This window comes from Pan paniscus, chromosome 11, assembly GCF_029289425.2.
Source record: "Pan paniscus chromosome 11, NHGRI_mPanPan1-v2.0_pri, whole genome shotgun sequence".
Taxonomy (NCBI): Eukaryota; Metazoa; Chordata; class Mammalia; order Primates; family Hominidae; genus Pan; species Pan paniscus.
In genome coordinates, this window is record NC_073260.2 from 30,345,606 (window position 1) to 30,368,561 (window position 22,956).

Below are 22,956 nucleotides of genomic sequence, written 5' to 3' on the forward strand. Positions count from 1 at the left end.
GGTGTGGTGGCTCATGCCTGTAATCCCAGCACTTTGGGAGGCCGAGGCAGGAGGATCACTTGAGCCCAGACCAGCTTGGGCAACATAGTGAGACCTTGTCTCTACAAAAAATAAGAAAATTAGCTCTGTGTGGTGTTAGTGCACCTGTGATCCCAGCTACTTGGGTGTCTTAGGTGGCAGGATCGCTTGAGTCTGGGAGGTCCAGGCTTCAGTGAGCCGTGATCATGCCACTGCACTCCGGCCTGGGTGACAGAGTGAGACCCTGTCTCAAAAAAAAACAAAACAAAAACTCATTTTATTTGGTTGCAGTACATTTATTTATGTCACAAGTAACCCTGCAATGAACATCCATATATATCCTTAAAAACTGTGTAAAAGGATGTTCATTGCAGTGTTACTCATGACATTAAAAATTAGGATTCATGGATGGGCGTGGTGGCTCACGCCTGTAATCCCAGCACTTGTGGAGGCTGAGGTGGGCAGATCACTTGAGGTTAGGAGTTCAAGACCAGCCTGGCCAACATGGTGAAACCCCATCTCTACTAAAAATACAAAAATTAACTGGGTGTGGTGGCACACACCTGTAATCCCAGCTACTCAGGAGGCTGAGACAGGAGAATTGCTCCAACCTGGGAGGCAGAGGTTGCAATGAGAGTCGAGATCGCGCCACTGCACTTCAGCCTGGGTGACAGAGCAAGACTCTATCTCAAAAAAAAAAAAAAAAAAAAAAAGAAGGATTTATTGTATATCCTTAGAGTGGGTAATGATCAGCTAATACCAGAACGTAATGAATTAATATAAAAGTATTAAAGATGAAGGTTAGTGATGAAGGCTAAAGATTGAATGTTTATAATGAAGTAGAAAAAATTCTAAATTGTCTCTATGTAAATAGGCAGAAAGTTGCAGAGGAAATAGAAAAATGGAAACAATTGTATTAAGGAAGTGGGCCTACAAACTTCTTCTAGAAATTCTTTGGGTTTTTGTTTTTTTTTCTGAGACCAGGTCTTACTCTGTTACTCAGGCTGGAGCAGTTGGCGTGATCACGGCTCACTGCAGCCTCAACCTCCTGGACTCAGGTGATCCTCTCATCTCAGTCTCCTGAGTAGCTGGGACTGCAGGCATGCGCCACCACACCTGGTAATTTTTTTGTATTTTTTGTAAAGATGGGGTTTCGCCATGTTGCTCAGGCTGATCTCAAACTCCTGGGTTCAAGCGATCTGCCCACCTCAACCTCTGAAAGTGTGAAAGTTGTTTTTTATATTATAATATGGTTTTAATAATAACTAAGTGGGACAACATTTTATAATGATAGCCTTCCTCTAAGTTACGTTGTCTCAGTGTACTTGATTTCCACAAACCCGAGGCCAGTCTGATCAATTGTAAATGAGACCGGACATCTCTCAGCATGCAAATGGAGGGAAGGATTTGTGTTTATAGCCAACATCCTAAAATTTTACTTAAAATTCTGTGGTAATTCTTAATAATAGAGATAAATGCAACATGAGACATATGTATAATGGAAGGGCACTGGGATTACAGGGGAAAGATTTTTCTCTGGACAGGTAAGATCAGATAAGTCAGCAATCATGGCTTCATTTGCACCATTCTCTGATAGCGTGAGGTAGCTCTCTTAGAGACCTGAGAATAGAGCAAAGAAAATAGAAGCAAAAAGAAGAGAAAGGAAATTTACTGGGAATACTCAGGAGTAGATTTAAGGAAAGAACGTAATATGGCTAGAGATAAATAGTCTGGAACATTTTTGTTTGCTTTGGAACAAATGTAAATACCCAGCATATATTAATTTTACTCTGTTGTTGCCTGAAATATTGTACCAGGTCGTATCTGTGTTTTTTTCTAGCTCCATAAAATTCTAGGAGATAAGGTGAACAATACTGCTGTAATTGAAAAGCAAGTACTAGAACTTTGGGACAGACTGTATCACTCTTGGTTTGTAAAGGTAAGTTATTTTAGCTAAGGTTTTCTGTTGTAAACTAATAAAGTCCTTTTATTGACTCATCAACTAGATAGGATTATATTCACAGTGGGATTTCATTCATGGAAATTTTAAAACAGCAAAACCTTAAGCCTCAGGTCACTAAAAGTCAGTGTGAGTTGATGGTTAGTCTCCATGGCAGAACCTGCCTATCTCTCTGGTGCGTCAGTATTCCATCCTCAGTCTGTTGTCACGGACATCTCATCCCCTAGACTAGCTCTGTTCGGGAGAAGTGTAATGCAAGCCACATAAGGTAATGTTAAATTTTCTAATACTTATACTAAACGAATTTTACCTGTTTTAGTTTTTTAGTGATATTTTATTTAACCCAGTATGCCCCAAATACTATATAATCATTAGAAAAAATTTAATAAGATATTTTATATCCTTTTTTTCCATACTGTCTTTGAAATCTAGCATGCATTTTATACCAGCAGCACATCTCAGTTTTTGAGCTAGCCATATTTTAAGTGCTCAGTAGCCACATGTGGCTAGCTCCTACTGGCTACTGTTTTAGACAGTACAACTGTAGGCATTAATAACTTTTCTTTGAGGAAGTGAAACTGAATCTAAAAGCTTAGAGATCTTTTATTTTTTATTATTATTTATTTATTTATTTTTTGAGACAGGGTCTTGCTCTGTCACCCAGACTGGAGTGCAGTGGTGTGATTGTGGCTTACTATAACATACTCCGTCTCTTGGGCTCGAGTGATCCTCCTGCCTCAGCCTCCTGAGTAGCTGGGATTACAGGTGCATGCCACCATGCCTGGTGAATTTTTTTGTATTTTTTGTAGAGACAGGGTTTTGCCATGTTGTCCAGACCATCCTATACACTGGATCTGGCAGGGCCTGTGGGCTAGCAGGAGCCGTGCTGTGTATAGAGTGGGCAGAGTTAGTGGTGATGATTCTCAGAGTTGATGTAAGGAGAGCAAGTATATATATAAGTCTCTTAATGTAGGGTGGAGGGGGAGGAGGGCTGATTTTAAATTTGAATTTGTTGCTTAGTGACTTGTTTGGGATTATGTACTCTTGCTTTGGGATGAGTTGAAGGAAGATTGTTAGTTTTTATAGATTTCAAAGACTTGGGAAAAATATTCAGGGAATATCTAGGTGAGTATCATAGATTTGATCCCATCTGCTGAAAAACCAGATAATTAGAAAGGTATATCTATTTCTTTTGCTAACTCTGGGGCTTCTGCTTACGAATAGCTTTTATTACCCCTCACACCTCCTGAGCTTTATTTTATAGTAGAGGAAGGTCAGTGTTTCATAAGCATAGGTTTGTTAAGTGGTTAAGTACAGTTGTCCCCCAGTATCATGGGTGATAGATCCTAAGACACCCCACTGGTACCAAAATCCAGGGATGCTCCAGTTCTTTGTACAAAATTGGCATATTTGTTGTCTGGGCCTGGTGCCTCATGTCTGTAATCCTGGCTATTTGGGAGGCTGAAGTGGGAGGATCACATGAGGCTGGGAGCTTCAGACCAGCCTGGGCAACATAGTGAGACCCCATCTCTACAAAAAATTAGCTGGGTGTGGTGGTGTGTGCCTGTAGTCCTAGCTACTCGGGGAGACTGAGGCGAGAGGATCACTGAAGCTCAGGAATTGGAGGCTGCAGTGAGCTATGACTGCACCATTGCACTCCAGTGCAGCCTGGTGACAGGGCAAGCAAGATGCTGTCTCTAGAAAAAGAAGACAACATTCCTACCATCATGCCTGTCTAATTTTTAAATTTTTATAAAGATAGGATCTCACTATGTTGCCTGGGTTGGTCTTGAACTCCTAGGCTCAAGTGATCCTCTCGCCTCAGCCTCCCAAAGTGGTAGGATTACAGATGAGAGCCATTTTACCTGGCCCTTATCTCTTTCAAATTTAGTTATTCTCATATCTCTGCCAATGTCTTCCAGATAGATAGATTCTATTTACTGCCTTACGTTTGCTTGTTATATTCTTCTGTCCTCATTTTCCTTACCTTGTATGGTAAATTAAAAAGAAAAATGAGGGCCGGGCGCAGTGGCTCACGCCTGTAATCCCAGCACTTTGGGAGGCTGAGGTGGGCGGATCACAAGATCAGGAGATCAAGACCATCCTGGCTAACACAGTGAAACCCCGTCTCTACTAAAAATACAAAAAAAAATTAGCCGGGCGTTGTGGCAGGCAGGCACCTGTAGTCACAGCTACTTGGGAGGCTGAGGCAGGAGAATGGCATGAACCCGGGAGGCGGAGTTTGCAGTGAGCCGAAATCGCGCCACTGCACTCTAGCCTGGGTGATAGAGCGAGACCCCGTCTCAAAAAAAAAAAAATGAGGAAAGGAGGAAAAAGCAAAGATGGGAAATCAAGAGAAAGGTGGAGGGCCTAAAAACTAAAAAAAAAAAAAAAAAAAAAAGAAAGTAAATGCTGTTTAGTGTGTTGTTGTAGATACTGAGAAATAAGATGTGTTTGCAAATGTATTTAGGAGGGAAGCACTGGAGCAAGACTTAGACAAGGTACCTAGAATATAAACAAAAGAATTTTATATTTCAGGTCTTTAAATGGAGTTCGTAGCTGATTTCTTTTTTCTTTTTTAGACAGAGTCTCGCTCTGTCACCCAGGCTGGAGTGCCGTGGTACATTCTTGGCTCACTGCAACCTCCGCCTCCTGGATTCAAGCAATTCTCCTGCCTCAGCCTCCTGAGTAGCTGGGATTACAGGCACGTGCCACCACGCCTGGCTGATTTTTGTATTTTTAGTAGAGATGGGGTTTCACCATGTTGGTCAGGGTGGTCTCAAACTCCTGACCTCGTGATCCACCTGCCTCGGCCTCCCAAAGTGCTGGGATTACAGACGTGAGCCACCGCACCCGGCCTTAGCTGATTTCTTAAATAATGCAAAGTTCTTTTCCTTGGAGTACTTACTGAAGTGATGAAGGGGTCTTGAAGCAAAATGTGACATTTATACTTTCTGTTCTTTAGATTAAGATGGGAATTTCATGTCTGCACTGTTTTATTCCATAGAATGTAACACACTCTGGAAGGCACAAAGGACAGAAGTTGCATGTCAGTCGTCAGAATAGCTGGCTGGGAGACATTCTGGACTGGCAGGATATTGTTTCCTTTGTTCACGAGAACATTGAGACATTTCTTTCGGTAAGAAATGGCATTTATAGTTAAGCTGAAGTTCAAAATAAAAACAAACTGTAATTCCAAGTTTTCTTCATACACTTTGAGGCCTCATCTATCCTGTTTTTAACATCATGACATTTACATGTTTGAGAACTCTAAATGCACTAGGATGATGTTCAAAAGCCATAGGCTTCAGGTGTCACTCCCTTGGTATTTCCCCTGTGGTTGTAGAGTAACTGAGAGATGACCAGGATGTCTCCAGTTGGACTACTGGAGAGGCACCTGCCTTTGTGTTGTGCGAAGACCCTTGACCAGATGGAAATATGGTTCCAGTTACATTGGAGGGATGGGATGTGTTGAATGCTTAGCTTGTTACCTTCCCACCTAACCTCCTACCATGCACCATCACCTCTGCAGTCTTTGCAGCATTCCTAAGTGCTAACTACTGCTCCTCCTCATTCCATACCATATTTTGTATGGTGTCTTGGCATGTAGAATTTCACAGAGGGCAGTTTTCTTGTGCATGAACTTCTGACTTTCATCAAGTGAACCAAAATTGAGGTTTGCCGTGCTAAACTTTTTAAAATTAATTAATTAATTTTTTTTTGAGACGGAGTTCATTCTGTTGCCTAGGCTGGAGTGCAGTAGTGTGATCTCAGTTTACTGCAATTTCCACCTCCCGGGTTCAAGCGATTCTCCTACCTCAGCCTCCTGAGTAGCTGGGATTATGGGCGTGCCCCACCACACCCAGCTAATTTTTTTTTTTTTTTTTTGCATTTTTAGTAGATACGGGGTTTCTCCATGTTGGCCCAAGCTGGTCTTGAACGGCTGACCTCAAGTGCCTCGGCCTCCCAAAGTGCTGGGATTATAGGCATGAGCCATCGCACCTGGCCTAAATTTAATTTTTATCAAAGTAATACATGACCATAACTGAAAAGGCAGCAACGCTAAAAGATTTTAATAAACAGCAGTGCCCTGCTGTATGCCTCCCAATTTCCCATCTTTTCTTTACGAACAACTGTCAATTCTTTTAGCTTTCCCTGGGTATTTACCTCTGAATTTCTAAAATAATGTTTATGCTACTCTCTTTGTTGTGCAGTTTTAGATGTTATCTTTTGGCTTCTTAATGTGGAAGATGAAATGCTGTTAATCAGATATTGGGCCTTTAACATGGATTCCTTAATTTTGAAAGCCTCTTTTCTGTTTTCTGTCTCTTTGTTTTCTTTTTCTCCTGAGAAATAGCTTCAACTTGCCTTTGAAACAGTGATTGAGGCCGGGCATGGTGGCTTATGCCTGTAATCCCAGCACTTTGGGAGGCTGAGGCGGGTGGATCACCTGAGGTTGGGAGTTTGAGATCAGCCTAACCAACATGGAGAAACCCCGTCTCTACTAAAAATACAAAATTAGCTGGGCATGGTGGCGCATGCCTGTAATCCCAGATACTCGGGAGGCTGAGGCAGGAGAATCGCTTGAATCTGGGAGGCGGAGGGTGCGGTGAGCTGAGATTGCGCCACTGAGCTCCAGCCTGGGTAACAAGAGCGAAACTCCGTCTTAAAAAAAAAAAAAAGAAAAAAAAGAAACCGTGATTGAAATTTTCATTTCTGCTGTCATACTTGTAATATCCAATAGCTCTTTCTTCTGAACCATCCTTTTTTACTTATTTGAGAATATTACTAATAAAATATTTAAAATGACTTCTGCTCTCTCTTTGCTCTGAGTTTCTTTAAAGTTTGTTTTGCTTTCTCTTTTGTTACCTGTCTGGTGATCCTTGGCAGTGTGTTCCTTTTTAAGAGTGCAACACTAAAAGCAGCTGGAAGGTCCCTGCCAGGTCAGCCTGTAGAAAAGCCCATTAGTCAGCAGGTTCCACCCAGTATCCTGGACCTTCCAGTTGGCTCTTTAATGCCAGTGCATACAAAAAATAGTGTATCATCTAATAATACCTTTGAATGTTTGCTTTCCCCAAAAATTCAGGTGTGTTAACTAAAAGTTATTGAATCCCTTTTTGTTTTGTTTTGTTTTGTGACTGTAGTCGTTAAACTTGAAAGTGTCTGTTATTGATGAATGAAGTGACAGTGTTGAATCGTATTAAGATAGATGATAAAGAAACATGATTAAATTTTATAAATTCTTACGGAAAGAGAAGAGGCAGTTTTTGAAACTAAAATAACAGTTTTGCCATGTAATCCCTCAAAAAGAAAAGTACAATTTCTGTATCCCTAAACACATTTAAATATTGAATAATGAACAGTTCAGGGAACAGATGATTAGTAGTTTTTGTATGAAATGTTTTGTGTCAAATATTGTGCTAAGTGCTTACTAATTTCCAATTTAATTCTCCTAGTGATTCTGCAAAAGTAGTATAGTTGCCTTCATTTTAATAACAAAAAAACAGGCTCACAGGTGTTAAATAGTTTGCACAGTAAATAACAGTTGATATTCAAATTCAGTTCATCTTTCCTTGGCTCCAGAGGCCAGACTTTTTATATAATGTTGTATTATCTTTCAAACTGTATTTCATCCTCTAGAGAACTCAACATTTCTTAGTCTCATACCTTTATATTTTTATTTGCTTTGTCAGTTTTTTTTTTTTTTTTTGGATATTGTTGTAAATAGGTGGCTTAGGGACAGTCTCGTTCATGAAATCTTCCCAGTGTATTTCAGAACACATTGAGGTTTCTCTACATTCAGACTCCTTTTGCATTTATTGTTTTCACCCTTTTGATACCTGAACATATTTTACCTTCTTTTTCAATTTTTGACACTTTAGTGTTTGTACCCAATCTTCTGGACTAGATTGTAAGTTTTTGGAGGTAGAAGGAATCTCATATATCACTACCTTAGAATTTAGTATGGTGTTAGGTCCTCAATTAAACTAATTAAGAGAAGCACATTAGGCTGTAGTGCAGTAGTTTGACTCTGGCTTACTGCATCCTCGACCTCCTGGGCTCAAGCCATCCTTCCGCTTCATCCTCCTCCTTCTTCCTCGTGAGTAGCTGGGACTACAGGCATACACCACCACACCCAGCTGATTTTTACATTTTTTGCAGAGATGGGGTCTTGCTATGTTGCACGGGCTGGTCTTGAACTCCTGAGCTCAAGCTCTTCTTTCACCTTGGCCTCCCAAAGTGCTGGGATTACAGGCATGAGCCACCATGCCCAGCCAATAATTATTGTTGTATTTAGAAATACAGTGGCTGTGTTGAAATGGTGTTTTGAGGTCACGTGACTCATGTCCCTTCCTTTAAAGATAAGAAAGATTGGAACTAGAGAAGATAGCAGAGCTCATGTGGTCCATTGTCTGCAGGCTCCCTCCCAGGTCTCTGAGGCAGACAGAGGTGGCTCAGTTCTGCCAGGAGAGACATTTTTCCTTATTTAGACCTCTGCATTCCTGCAATGTCCTCTTCCTCCTTTGTTTTTCTAAACTGTTGCGTTTGAATCTCCTTCACCGGCTCCATAGAAGGTGGGCTGATGGCTCTTAGTAAGTACTGGGAAACGAAGTTAATAATCAAAAGGTTGTTTGGTGAGTGGTGGACTCAGAGTAAAGGGCTGCAGAGCCACTGGAGATGGTGAGGCCTTGTTGGTCAGTTCTTATCCACAGTAGAGACCACCGTTCATGACCACATTGCTTAGTTGGTTCAGTAAGTCTCTTGGGCTTTTTTTATGTTTCATAATGAACTCTTTGTGACGTTCTTCCAGTACTTACATTGCTATTGTTGATTAAACTGATACCAAACCTGGCTCATGTTTTCTACTTCTGAGTTAGGATCCTTTTTTTTCCCCCTCAGAGACAGAGTCTCGCTTTGTCATCCAGTCTAGAGTGCAGTGGCACGATCTCAGCTCACTGCAACCTCCACCTCCTGGGTTCAAGAAATTTTTGTGCCTCAGCCTCCTGAGTAGTTGGAATTACAGGCATGCACCACCACATTCAGCTAATTTTTTTGTGTCGTTAGTAGACATGGGATTTCACCATGTTGGCCAGGCTGGTCTCAAACTCCTGGCTTCAACTGATCTGCTCACCTTGGCCTCCCAAAGTGCTGAGATTACAGGTGTGAGCCACCACACCCAGCCTGAGTTGGGATACATTTTGTCTCCATAAATGTGTTTTGTTTTCAGAGTTTCATGGGCCTTGCTATTGTGCCTGCCTTTACCCATTTTCTCCTCTTTAAGCCTGGCATATAAATTAAAACCACTTTACTTTAAGGATTTAGTTAATATTCTAGAAATGTTTCTTCCTCTATTTTCTCCAATTGATTCCCTTTCTTTTTTTCTTTCAAATAGGAAAGGTTACTTTTTTGTTGTTGGAGACTACCAGTCTAAAATTAGTGTATTTAGTTAATTTATTAAGAATTACCACAAGATATTTTCTCTCAGTGCAACCCAGAAACTATTTAAATTTTTTTTTTAATAAAAATTCCAAAATGACTGAAGCTACAAAAAGAATGCTTGTCAAATCACAAGTAAAGGCATTGTTGGCTTGTTTCTTGGAACTGATGGCATTGTTCATTTATTCTTTATCCCACGAGGTCAAATAGTCAATCTTGCACATTTTTGTAGGCATTGTGAAGCATTTTCAAGATTTTATGTAAGGAGTTTTTGTAAATGAAACCAGCCTGCCGGAGTTCTCTTATGAAACTGAGCTGAGGTTTGCAAGAAATGCCAAGGGCAACAAAATATGCCTTTATAAATGGTACATCTGAAGTAGGAAAGGAATGGAGAAGACTTTTCATAGAACAGATGGACATATGACAAAAACCAGAACTGCTGTTTTGGGAAGGGCACCAAAACAAAAATCAGATCTTGTGAGTTCTGCCGCACAACATTTAAGCTCTAAGCTCTAGTTCCACTTACTAGCTTTGTGCCTTTGGGCAAGTTTTCTAAAAATTTGTGAGCTTCAAATTATGTATGTATAAAATAGAGATAATATCATCTGCATTTCTTCGTTCACAGCATTGTTGGGAGGTCTATGGAAGCATTTTAGAAATGGTAATGGGAGGTGTTTTTCTGGTCATTTTGCTTTTGTATTTTTCATTAAGAGGAAGGATAGTCTACTTAGGAAGAATAGAACAGATAATATAATAAGGGGATTTGAGATAGTAAATGAAATGTGCAGGTATGCTATAAATATTGTACCTCTCCTTTATTAATATTTAACATCTATGAGAAACCTTCCTCATGATATCTGGTTCTAGTGAATGTGTAGGTGACAAATCAGCTGAACTCAGTAGACGTCAGTGTACTGGTCATTGCCTGTCTCAGGAAAGATTTTTGGCCTCAGAGCACTGCTCTTGTCCCTGTCTGTTGATTGCTTTTCTTGTGATTTAATGAAGTCATTGAGGTGATGCTTTTTATATTTGTAGATAGCTCTAAGTTGGAACTGGCAAGGGTGGGGGCTAGGCAGCCAGTAAAGCAAATACTGGAATTTCATGGCCTGCACTTAGGATCCTACAAGATAAATATAACCACAGGTTGTACTCTAGCATATTCCCCAGGAGGTAAAGTCATGGCCTGTGTCACATAATAATGTCTCTCTGTTAATGATGGGCCACAAAATGCAATCATGGTCCCATAAGATTATAATACTGTATTTTTACTGTACCTTTTAGATGTTTAGATATACAGATACCTGTATTGTGGTTGCCTGTGGTATTCAGTACAGTAACATGCTACAAAGGTTTATAGTTTAGGAGTAGTAGGTTGTATCTTATAGCCTATATGTGTGCTAGGCTTTACCATTTAGGGTTGTATCAGTACACTCTATGACATTTGCAGGATGAAATTGCCTAATGACACATTTCTCAGAATATATCTCCATAATTAAGTGATGCATGACTGTATTTTTTCTCTGCGATTTTTACATAATCTACAATGATACGTGTGTGTGTGTGTGTGTGTGTGTGTGTGTGTGTGTGTGTGTGTGTGTGTTTTGAGACAGAGTTTTGCTTTTGCTGCCCAGGCTACAGTGCAATGGTAGGATCTCGGCTCACTGCAACCCCTGCCTCCTGGGTTCAAGCGATTCTCCTCCCTCAGCCTCCCAAGTAGCTGGGATTACAAGCATGTACCACACCACACTTGGCTAATTTTGTATTTTTAGTAGAGACAGGGTTTTACTACGTTGGTCAGGCTGGTCTGGAACTCCTGACCTCAGGTAATCCACCCGCCTCAGCCTCCCAAAGTGCTGGGATTACAGGCATGAGCCACCATGCCCCACCAATTATATATAAAATTTTTTAATCCTGTTTTTTAAATTTAGCATTTCATTGTAAAATATTTTCCCATGTTATAACAGTGATGTTTTTAATTGCTGTCTATATTATTTGGTGTGGATTTACTATTTTCTTTACTATTGAGTATACAACTGTTTTTGGTTGATTTTTCTTTTTTTTTTAATTTTCATTTGAAATAATCCTCAGTTCTTAGCTTTTCAGTTCATGGTACTAAAACACTGTATTAAAAGCACACTAGATGGCTGTAGAAACTTTTTTCATGAGGATTGGTTCTGATATCCAGCTTTCCTTCCTCGTCAGATCTTGGAGTCTCTGTGGATCGTTATGAGCCGGAATGTGAGCCTGCTGTTCACCACTGTCACTACACTCTTGACCATCCTCTTCTACAGCGGGACAGCCCTTCTCAATTTTGTACTCTCTCTGGTACGTCCACATAGATAAGTACACATCATATTTCCTTCCCTGTTAAAGCATATTTCTGGTTTCATTTGAAATTGCAGATGTCTGTCTTCCTATAGTTTCCAAATACGATTTTTTTTAGGAGATGTTGTCCTTTGTTTTGCAGATAATTTTCCTGACCACACTATTTTATCTATTAAGTTCCAGTGATGAGTACTACAAGCCAGTGAAGTGGGTGATAAGCCTGACTCCACTATCTCAGCCAGGTCCTTCTTCTAATATTATTGGCCAGTCTGTGGAAGAAGCTATCAGGTAGGGATAAGGTTTATGCTATTCTTATTTCTCCCAGAACTTTTTTTCCATGATAAGCCTGTTTTTTGTCATGAGCATCCTGATAACATTCAGTGCTAAACTCGTGAAGGACTCTGGTATTTTCAAGGTTTTCATCTCATTTTGAGAGGATAAATATGAACAGTGCAGTTGTTAATAAGAAAAAGATTCAGGCCAGGTACAGTGGCTCATGTCTGTAATTCCAGCAATTGAGATTGCTTGAGGCAGGAAGATTGCTTGAGGCCAGGAGTCTGAGATCAGCCTGGACAACATAGTGAGACCCTGTCTCTATGAAAAAATTTTAAAAATTATCTGGGCTTGGTGGCATGCACCTGTAACCCCAGCTACTTGGGAGGCTGAGGCCGGAGGCTTGCTTGAGGAACTTGAGGTTACAGTGAGCTGTGATCACGCCACTGCGCTCCAGCCTTGGTGACAGAGCAAGATCCTGTTTCCTTGTTTTTTGGAGATGGATTGCAGTGGTGTGATCTTGGCTCAGTGCAGTCTCCGCCTCCAGAGTTCAAGTGATTCTCCTGCTTCAGCCTCCCAAGTAGGTGGGATTACAGGCGTGCACCACCACACCCAGTTAATTTTTGTATTTTTAGTAGAGATGAGGTTTTACCATGTTGGCCAGGCTGGTCTCAAACTCCTAACCTTAAGTGATCTGCCTGCCTCGGCCTCCCAAAATACTGGGATTACAGGCATGAGCCACCATGCCCGGCCAAGACCCTGTTTCTTAAAAAACAAAAAAACAGACTGGGCACGGTGGCTAACACCTGTAATCCCAGCACTTTGGGAGGCTGAGGCAGGAGGATTGTTCGAGCTCAGGAATTTGACACAACCTGGGCAGCATAGCGAGACCTTGTCTCTACTAAAAATAAAAAAGATTAGCCAGGCATGGTGGTGTGAAAGCTGTAGTCCCAGCTACTTAAGAGGTTGAGGTGGTAGGATTGCTTGAGCCTGGAAGATGGAGGCTGCAGTGAACTTGGTCACACCACTGCACTGCAGCCTAGGCAACAGAGTAAGACCCTATCTCAAAAACAAAACAAAATTTAACAATTCAAAGCAGTTTTGATAACCTTCTCTCAAACCTGAGATTTACAAAGATGTAATGGTCTATCTCCATCAGCTTTCCATCAGCAGGATCTTAGACCAGCTGTTAGCATCATGTCACTTGCTTAAGAGAACCCCCACTTCCACCACCCCCATCTCCAACTTCTTTCAGAACCCTCTGCTGTCAGGAGTTCCAGCTTTGCTCCAGAAGGAGAGTAGGTGGACTTCCTGTTTCTCCTCTGTCCTACAGCCAAGCTGTGCCCTCTGCAAGGAGTAGGTTGGATACTGGAAATGCAGAATCGTTGTTTTTCTCTTAAGTTATAGGCTCTGTATGCACTGGAGGTTCTGGCCAGAAACTTTTTCATTATGACTTCTGGCATCCATGTATTTACAGGCTTTGTTTCTGAATGAACTTCTTCAACTTTTCCTCTGTATAAGCTCTTTCCAGGTCATTGGCTCTTGGCTTCCTTTATCTTTTCCTCTTCATCATTTCTGGTAGGGAGGGCCCTTTTGCAGAGCAGGCCTCTCTCAGCCCCTCCTGTAATCCCTGTCATCATTCCTCATTAACAAGACTCAACTACATTTTTACTTCTTATGAATACGTCTCAAATTAAACCCTCCTATTGTCCATTAGAGCTCCTTTTTCTAATACGTTGTTAACCAGGTGGTCTTAAGCATCTCTTGAATAGCGAATCTTTGGCTGGCATTTCTGTCTCCACATACTTTTAATAAATATTGTCTGGAACTAGTCTTCCACAGAAATCTTGATTTTTTTTTTTCTCCTCTGATAATTGTACCTGATTGATCTTGGTATATTTTTTCACTGTGTTCATGTAATAGCTAGGGAGAATCCCATTTGATTGTTAGAAAACCTTCAGTTACATTCAAACAGGATGCATGCTCCTAAAATACAATGTCTGTAGAACTTTTGCTAAGTTCTCTCCCCTTTTCCTACTAGCAAGGCCTGGGTAAGGTCTTCACCAATACCTTGTTTCCGCGATTGGCTGTCAAGTGGGATTAAAAAAAATGCTCTTAACACCTGTATAGTGTCCTCAGGTATCCACACAGGGGCCATCTATAAAGATTCCAGATTTGGGAGTATATTATCCAGTGTAACAGCAATTGGGGTGAAGCTGTTTCGAAGGAAGTACCAGCTATAGCTTCCCTCCTAAGTCCTATATGACCATTGACTATCATCTTTGCTGAATAAATGAAATGATGAAAATTCTAGCAATAGATTATCTTTTGTTTATCTAGGTGATATCTTTCTGTCTCAGAAAAGCTTTTGCAAATGCTCTACCAAAAAGGAAAGCTAATCTTTTATCTTCCCAATAGGGTAAAGCTATTGGAGCAGCCATATCAAAGGCTGGTAGGAATTCTCCAGTCAGTGTGGCTTAAGCCAAGCTTTGCAGAAAAATATCTACCTTGTTCATAAAGAACTTCAAGAAAGATGATGCTTCCATTTTCCTCAAGTAACCTTCATTGTTACTGACTCTTATTCTTAGAAAAATGTTTCTGTTTTCACATCACAGCTTTTGAATTTTCTCTTGTTCTGCTTTCTTACAGCAGACCATCCTCTAAATGTCTGTCACCTTTTTTCATACCAAATATGCCACCTTTTTTGTTTTAAACTTAATTCCTAGCTGTCATGTTTGCCAGTCAGTGGTAAGTAAAGCTGTTAGTCACACCTAGGTTCAGGTGATTGAAAGCACATACTCTGTTACACCATGATGCCTTCTTTCAAGAGGAGCTGGTTAGGGAAGATCATGACTTATATTTGTGGACATAAGAGGGTGGCATTTAGAAATTCAGGTCTTTGGCTCAGGAGAGAATTTGAGATTACAAAGAGTGCTGTCATCTACAGGGATATGAGGAAATCGGTCTTGTACAAATTAGATTCGACTTACCTTCTTGGGAGTGCACACACTAATTATGTATTATAACAGTAGCTTATGTCTTGGTTCCATAGTATACTGGCATTTAAAAACCATTTGTTTTATTATCACCTTATTTTAAATACAGAAAAAATTTTAACAACCTTTGGTACCAGAACTGTAATCTAATTGTTCTCAGAATTGATAGATTTTTATGAGTCTGATAAATATGGTACAGACTAAAGAACGGTTTATGGCCTGAGACATTTTTCTAACCAAAGCTATATCAAGTTATGTAATTTTAAGGCTATAATTCAAGGTGTTTTTTTTTTTTTGCAATTTAAGTTCCTAGGGCTGTTTCTTTACTGGCTCAAATTCAAGACTTAAAATGTACAGATTTTATAGAGATTCCTCTGAAGAGCTTTCTCCTGTGGAGAAGATGGTAGTGAGTTCTCTTTCTAAGAGCTCCTGTTGGATTTTTCATCCTGAAGGTTTGTGTTGAAGAGGCAATATGTTTCTTCATGGAAAAAGATTTTGAGGGAAAAATAAGTGGTTATTTATAATTTATGAATGACTGTGAAAATATTGTAATGTCCTCAAAGTGCAGTTTAGCCTACAAATATCAGTGATACCAACTTTTATAAGCATCAGTCATTAATCATCATCTATGTTGCAGCTAAGTGGAAACCATTACATTCATTTATATGTTCTGTGAATAAGTCAAAAATGGAATTGAAATTGGGGGTTAATTGCATGACCAGACAGTGATAGTGTCTGTTCGTGAAGCTTTGCCTTCTGAAGTTTGTGGTTTCTTTATGATCACTATCTCATTGAAGTTTTGAACCTTACTCATTATTTTGATTCTGAATATTCTTCTCAGTTGAATACATTTGCAATTGGGTTTTCATTTCATGAAGTTTTGAGTCAGTGGCATGCATCCTTTATCCCCAGACCATTTTCCTCTCTTCAGCAGCATGTTGTCTCCTGAATGTATACATCACACCCTTCTTCCCTGATGCTCCCATTCTGCTTGCTCTGGTGGAGATATTGCACATTACTAAGTTGCATGTTGTCACGGCCTCAATGCAATTTAGTGTGTGTGATATTTTCACATGAGTGCATGCACACGGGTATGGCTCTTGCTTGCTGGGATTACAGCTTTTCAGTGCCAGTGGGTGGGTGTCCTGATGAATTAGATAAGAGAGTGTGTATGCCATGCGATTCTCATTTGGAAAATGAACATGCTTCCCACCGGTACCTTCCAATTTTGGAGAATTAAAAGTATTTGGATGAAAAAAAGTCAGCATTGATCATTTAGTAAATCAGTGTTTCCATTTTTTACTTTGAGCAAATGAAATATTTATTACAAATTCTCATTGATTTAAGAGTATAAACAATATTTAAATGTATAAGGAAGAATGTAAAGCTGTAAGAAAATGTATTTTCATTTATTTGAAGAAATCTCTCCCAACACTGGAATAGAGAAGCAGAAATCTCTTACGCATATTTGGGGAAATTAAATTAACTGGAGTTCTTAAATAATAATCAAGACAGTAAAGGTATGCTTAACCTACCTGATGAAAGATTCATCTCATAAACTTAAGTTTCCAAGGTAAATTACCTTAAAAATGTTTCTTTTACTTTCTCATTGTGATGCTTCGAAAACTGCTAAATTCATTTTAGTGGGCTAATAATGGAACTAGTTTTGAGATACACGTTTACTATTTGCCTATGTAATTGAAACAACCCCTTGTTATTTTTTTAGTTAGCATTAGAGTAAGCATCCACAATCACTAGGCATTGTCAAGGACACAAAACCATGTATTACTGTATGAAAATATTGAATTAATATTTACTACTACCATAGCCTCCAGATGATCTATTGTGATGCTGTCATTGTATGTTTCTGTGTTTCACCACTGTTTTGGAGGGTGAGAATGGAAGAATTCCACGTAAGCAGCTCATCCCCTGTGCCCCTCAGCAGCTCGGCCGTTCCCCTCATGCTGGAAATCTAATGTCAGCCAGGTTGCTATATGACACCCTGTGGAGCTGGGTTTCCAGGGCAGATTAATCAAGAAAGGGAAGATGTGACCTCTCAAGGGACGTTGGGGCTGGGAAGGGGTGGGTAGAGAGAGATTTGTTAAAGGATACAAAAATTACTTAGAAGGCATAAGTTCTAATGTTCTACGGCACTGTAGAATGACTGTAGTTGAACAATAAATTATATCGTTTCACGTACCTAGAAGGAAGATACAGAATGCTCCCAACAAAAGAAATGAGGCCAGGTACGGTGGCTCACGCCTCAAATCCCAGCACTTTGGGAGGCCAAGGCGGGCAGATCACCTAAGGTCAGGAGTTCAAGACCAGCCTGGCCAACATGGAGAAACCCCATCTCCACTAAAAATACAAAAATTACCTGGGCTTGGTGGCATGCACCTGTAGTCCTAGCTACTCGGGAGGCTCAGGTGGGAGACTCTCTTGAACCCAGGTGGTGGAGGTTGCAGTGAGCTGTGATCATGCCACTGCACTGCAGCCTGGGCGACAGTGAGACTCTATCTAAAAAAAAAAAACAAAAAACAAAATGATAAATGATCAAGATGATGGATATGCCAATTACCCCTATCTGATTACTATACATTATATGTATTGAAACATTATTATGTACCCCATAAATATGTAGAGAGCAGTCAAGGGAGCTGGCGAGTACTTTTCCCACTGGTTATTGTATATACTGTGTCTCTAAAAGCTGACTGGTCTCTCCCACCAGCTCACTTTCTACTTGAGACATGCCATATTGCAGTGAGGCTAGAATACTGGGAAGGGGAATGACAGTCCTTTAGAAAAGAGGGTGGAACCAGTGTAAGGAAATGTGGAGGAGGCAGAATGTCACTTTGGACTCTTCGCTCCTCCTTTTCTTCATTATTTATCTTCTTCCTTAGACAGGTAATTCTTACTCAGCTGTGGTCTAAGGCCCTGTGTACACTGAGTTTATAGAGCTTCTGGACTGGTTTGTTATTCTCCCCATCCCACTCCTTGCTTCAAATATCATTCCATTAAAAGCAGGTCATCTGATTAAATCCTGAATTGTCTTGTTATTTTTTTCTTACTCAGTTTAGAAAAGTAGCAAGCACAATCTGGTTTGTCAGAAAAGAGAGGGTTGAGAGCTAAAGTTAAGTATCAGGAAATGTGTGAAAAAGTAAGTTTCATCCTAGGATTTATAAAGGATGAAGATCAAGAGCTGGTTAGGAAGAGTTAACATTGTAAACAATCATTTGAAGTCAATTCAAGCTTCTGGTGCAGAGGAGTTATTATTAAATATAGTTGTGTAAAGGAGGCATGGATATTCACACCTTTAGTGCCATACGGTATAAATATACAGTAGGCTTTATTAGGGGAAAATCCTAGCTGAGAAAAAGCTGATCCTAACTAACTCTTGGAACTTTTATTCCACAGAGAGGTATGCTTAGGTGGGGCATGGCTGGATTGGATGCACGATGGCCTACCTTCCAATGGACAGGAATTCTGCTCTGTAATAGTCTATATATAGTATGGGAAGGAGAACATCTCTAAGACTGTGTAGTAATGGGAGGTCTATGAGTAGGGAATAGGCCTTGTTAGAAAGCGGTGCCTCCAGCTCAGTGGCTGGTGTGTCAGTCTTTTCTTCCATTGAGCTAAATCACGTCCATCTGAGCTACCAAAAGGAGGGAGGAAAAGAACCTCCAGAGTCTTTGAATTTGATTCTCATCAACTATTGAGTGCTAGGAGAGCTTGGAGCAAAATTAAAGAACAACTGTCAATAATCTTTGAAGAATCACTGAAGAAAAAGGTCCCAGAAAACCAAGAAAAGGCAGATATTTTTTGAGACATAAAGGTGGAGGAAGCGTATATAGTCCATAAATATTAGACTGGTAAACTTGATGTAAGTGTTCTGTCAATTTCTGCAGTAGGTGCTTGACCACATGGTTGTGAGCAGTTACAAAGGGAAGGGTAATGACCATTGGCACCATGGATTCACACAGCACAAGTCATACACGGTCACCTTTAGGGAATGCCAGAAGTCCATGTCTATCGTGATTTTTCCAAGAGATTTGATGAACTGTATCATAATGCCTTTCATAGATAGTAAGACAGGGAAGTGCTTACTGAAATTGAGTATCCAAAAAATGTCGACTAACTGGTTTTATTTGACTTTGGGAGTAAATTATTCCTAGCAATCTCTGAATTTTAGGTTCCAAAGAACCCTAGAGACGAGTGATAATTATATGCTCAGTATTATAGGTTATTTAAAGTAACCGAACCAAAACTCGTGTATGCACAGCACATAACAGTGGTTGGCACGTAGTGGGTTGTGTGTGCGTCTGTAGTCCCAGCTACTTGGGAGGCTGAGGCGGGAGGATCACTTGAGCCTGGGAGGTGGAGGTTGCAATGAGCCAGGATTGCACCACTGCACTCTAGCCTGGGCGACAGATTGACACCCAGTCTCAAAAAAAAAAAAAAAAAAAAAAAGTTGTCAACTATACCTTTATTTATTTTTAATGAAAGAAGAAAAACAAGTTAAAAAAAAGTTCTTATAAGAGGGAGGAAGTTTTGGAATTAATGACGATAGTTGCACAAACTGTGCGCATACAAAAAACCACTGAATTGTATACATTAAAATGATGGAATTTATGTTATATGAGCTTCATCTCAATAAAAAAATTTTATTAGAAAACAAAGGCAGGAGAGTCAGAATGAAGGAGACATGTGGACAGAAGCAGAGCTCAGAGATGGAGAGAGATTGGAGGATGCCACACTACTAGTCTGAAAGATGGAAGATGGGGCCATGAGCCAAGGAATGAAGGCAGCCTTTAAAAACTGGAAAAGGCTAGTCCAAGTGTGGTCATATTTACAACTAAATGATCACAACCAGTTACAGATTGCTCTGTTCCCTCTCTACTCTCACTGCTTTACTTGGCTAGCCTAAAAAAAAAAACTACTAAAAAAGAAAAGAAAACAGATTCTCCTTTAAATCCTCCAAAAAGAATGTGGCATCTAGGTTTTAGGACTTCTGAATTATAAGATAAAAAGTATGTTTTAAGCCAATTGAGTTTAGGGTAATTTATTACAGCTGCAACAGGAAACTAACACAACCCACTACATGCCAAGTACAGTTATACGCTGTGCACATGCAGGTAGCATACCGGAAAGTTTTGGTTTGGTTATTTTAAATTGTAAGGTTAAATAACCTATAATACTGGGCATATAATTACCATTTATCTCCAGGGTTCTTTGGAACCTAAAATTCAGAGATTGCTAGGAATAATTTACTCCCAAAGTCAAATAAAACTTCATCTGCCATATAACTAATGGCACGCACTATGCCTGGCTAATTTTTTGTAGTTATAGTAGAGACGGGGTTTTACCTGTTGCCCAGGTTGGTCTTGAACTCCTGGGCTCTAGCGATCCACCTGCTTCGGCCTCTGACAGCGTTAGGATTACAGGTGTGAACTACCGCAACCAGCCAGGCAACAAATAAAAATGCTATATATTTATAGTTTGTAATAAAATGTTACATTGTGAAATGGTTAAATCAAGCTAATTAATATATTCATTACTTCACATACCATTTTTGTTGTGAGAACATTTAAGAGGTACTCTTAGCAGTTTTCAAGTATACAATGCATTATTATTAACTGTAGTCACCATGCTGTACAATAGATCTACTGAACTTATACATCCTAACTGAAACTTTGTACCCTTTGACCATCTCTCAGCCCCTGGGAGGCTGAGGTGGGAGGATCACTTGAGCCCAGGAGGTGGAGGTTGCAATGAGCCAAGATTGCACCATTGCACTCCAGCCTGGGTGACAGATTGACACCCAGTCTCAAAAAAAAAAAAAAAAAAATTGTAGGATGGCAACCACATCCTACTCTCTACTTCTATGAGTTCAACTCTTACATTCCATATGCAGTATTTGTCTATCTGTGCCGTGCCTGGCTTATTTAACTTACCATAATGTCCTCCAGGATCATCTACATTGTCGCAAATGACAGGATTTCCTTCTTTTGGGGGGGCTGAATAGTATTTCCTTGTGCACACACCACATTTTCTACTAATAGCCACTGCTTATTGATTATCTACTGTGCACTAGGTCAGTTACTAGGTGCTTCAGATGCATTGTCATTTAGCTTTTCATGGGTTGAATTGTTCTTCCTGCCAGCATCCACTCACATAAAACTGTGAGGTTTAACCTCATACCTTGAGGAGATATGCGGTGAGGTAGGAGGCAGTGGCTTCTGGGTTGGTGTCCGTGGACTATTAGTTTTTTCGGAATTGAGAGATTAAAGCTAGTATTAGTTATAAAGTTAAATAGATACCGTATGACCCAGTATCTCCACTCCTAGGTATTTACAGACGAGAAATGAAAGCATATGTCCACAAAGACTTGTACACAAATGTTCATAGCAGCATTATTCATAATACCCCCAAACTGGAAACACCTCAAATACCCATCAGCTGGTGAATGGATAAGCAAGTTGTAGCAGATCTACATAATGGAATACTATTCAGTAATAAAAAAGGAACAAACTACTGATATACTCAACAATGTTGGTGAAGCTCAAAAGCATTATGCTAGGTGAAAACACCAAAAGCTACACGACAACGTGAATGTACTCAGCACTATTGAACTGCACACTCAAAATGATTCAGATGCTAAATATTGTGCCATGGATATTTTGCCACAATTTAATACAAAGCTATATAATGTATGGTTGTGTTTACATGAAATTCTAGAAAAGGCAGAATTATAGTGACAGCATATCTAGTGGCCATCAGAGGCCAGAGTTTAGGGAGGGTTTGACTATAGAAGGGCATGAGGGAACTTTTTGGGGTGATGGAAATATTCTACATCTTGATTGTAATGATGGTTATAGAATGTATATATTTGTGCAAATTACTGAATTGAATGCTTCAAATTGGTGAGTTTTATTATTTGTAAATCATAGTTTAATAAAGCTGATATAAAAAAGAAGAAAAAGTTGCTAGGAATTTGAGGGAGTTAAATTCTGTTTTCTGGTAAATTGTAAGAGGATTTTTCTCTGTTGTTTTATTTATAAAACTTGTGTGCCACATCACAAGTAATGAGGTAGAGGGGAATATATTGTCTTTTCATCCCTCACTAGGTTACATGAATATGTTTAGTAACTGCAGACAATATACAGTGCATTTAAAAGTTGCCTTGAGAACATTACCAGCAACCAATATTCTCAGCAGTGAAAGAAAGAAGACTGCTGTCTTCTCCACGTGGTCCTTACTGGATTGAGCCTTGGTTACTTGCCACCCAGAGGGGTGATTGAGTTGCAATATTCTGTTTCACCTTTGATGTCAACTTATTTTTGGCTTAAAATTTTTTAAATAACATAAGGTTAAAGAAAGGATCACATCTCTATCTTTTCCTCATTGACCTCCCTAGTTCTAGACAAATTCTATACTTTTTTCCTTTCTTTTTCTCTGTGGTCGATTATGTCATTATTCCCTCCCCCTCAAAACCTACCTTCTCCCTTGGTCTCCGGGAATACTGCACTCTAGTGATTTTCCTCCTACTACGGAAATGATTTCATTACCTCTCTGGCTGGTATTTCTTTGTCTTTAGGTCCTTTATGAAAACATAACCTGTTGCCCTATTTTCTCTCCACTTGCCCTTTTAGGATGTCCTATACTCTTCTATAATTATTCTGGTGCGTCTCAGATGTCTTGTTCTGAATTTACTATTATGCCTTGTCTCTTATTTCAGCTACCTCTAGGGTATTTTCATCATCCTTTTTGAGTTCCTGTTGCCCATACTAAACAAACTGCCCTTTTCTTGCATGCCTCTTCCATTCTGGCCTTCTCCATGACTTTGAGACACCGCTATTCTTTCCCCTTCAGGTTTAAAACCTGAAGCTCTGTTGTTTTCTTTTTGCTCTGTCCTCTCTGTTTAGTTGTTGAGCAGATCCTTGGTATTTT

General features: G+C 39.9%; 1 protein-coding gene and 1 non-coding gene across 7 annotated transcripts in view; both read left to right on the plus strand.

The window, feature by feature from the left end:
* Nucleotides 1-22,956, plus strand: part of TMEM245 (transmembrane protein 245) — a 106,780-nt gene that overhangs the window by 57,659 nt on the left and 26,165 nt on the right. For all 6 annotated transcript variants that reach the window (XM_003810893.5, XM_014346232.4, XM_014346231.4 and 3 more), the window contains 4 exons: nt 1,859-1,957; nt 4,986-5,117; nt 11,618-11,740; nt 11,883-12,028. In XM_003810893.5, coding sequence (XP_003810941.4) covers nt 1,859-1,957; nt 4,986-5,117; nt 11,618-11,740; nt 11,883-12,028 — 500 coding nt within the window. The remainder of the gene's footprint in view (nt 1-1,858; nt 1,958-4,985; nt 5,118-11,617; nt 11,741-11,882; nt 12,029-22,956) is intronic.
* MIR32 (microRNA mir-32) lies at nt 16,011-16,080 on the plus strand. Its single transcript, NR_106550.1, has one exon. It is a non-coding gene; the product is annotated as a microRNA mir-32 (primary transcript).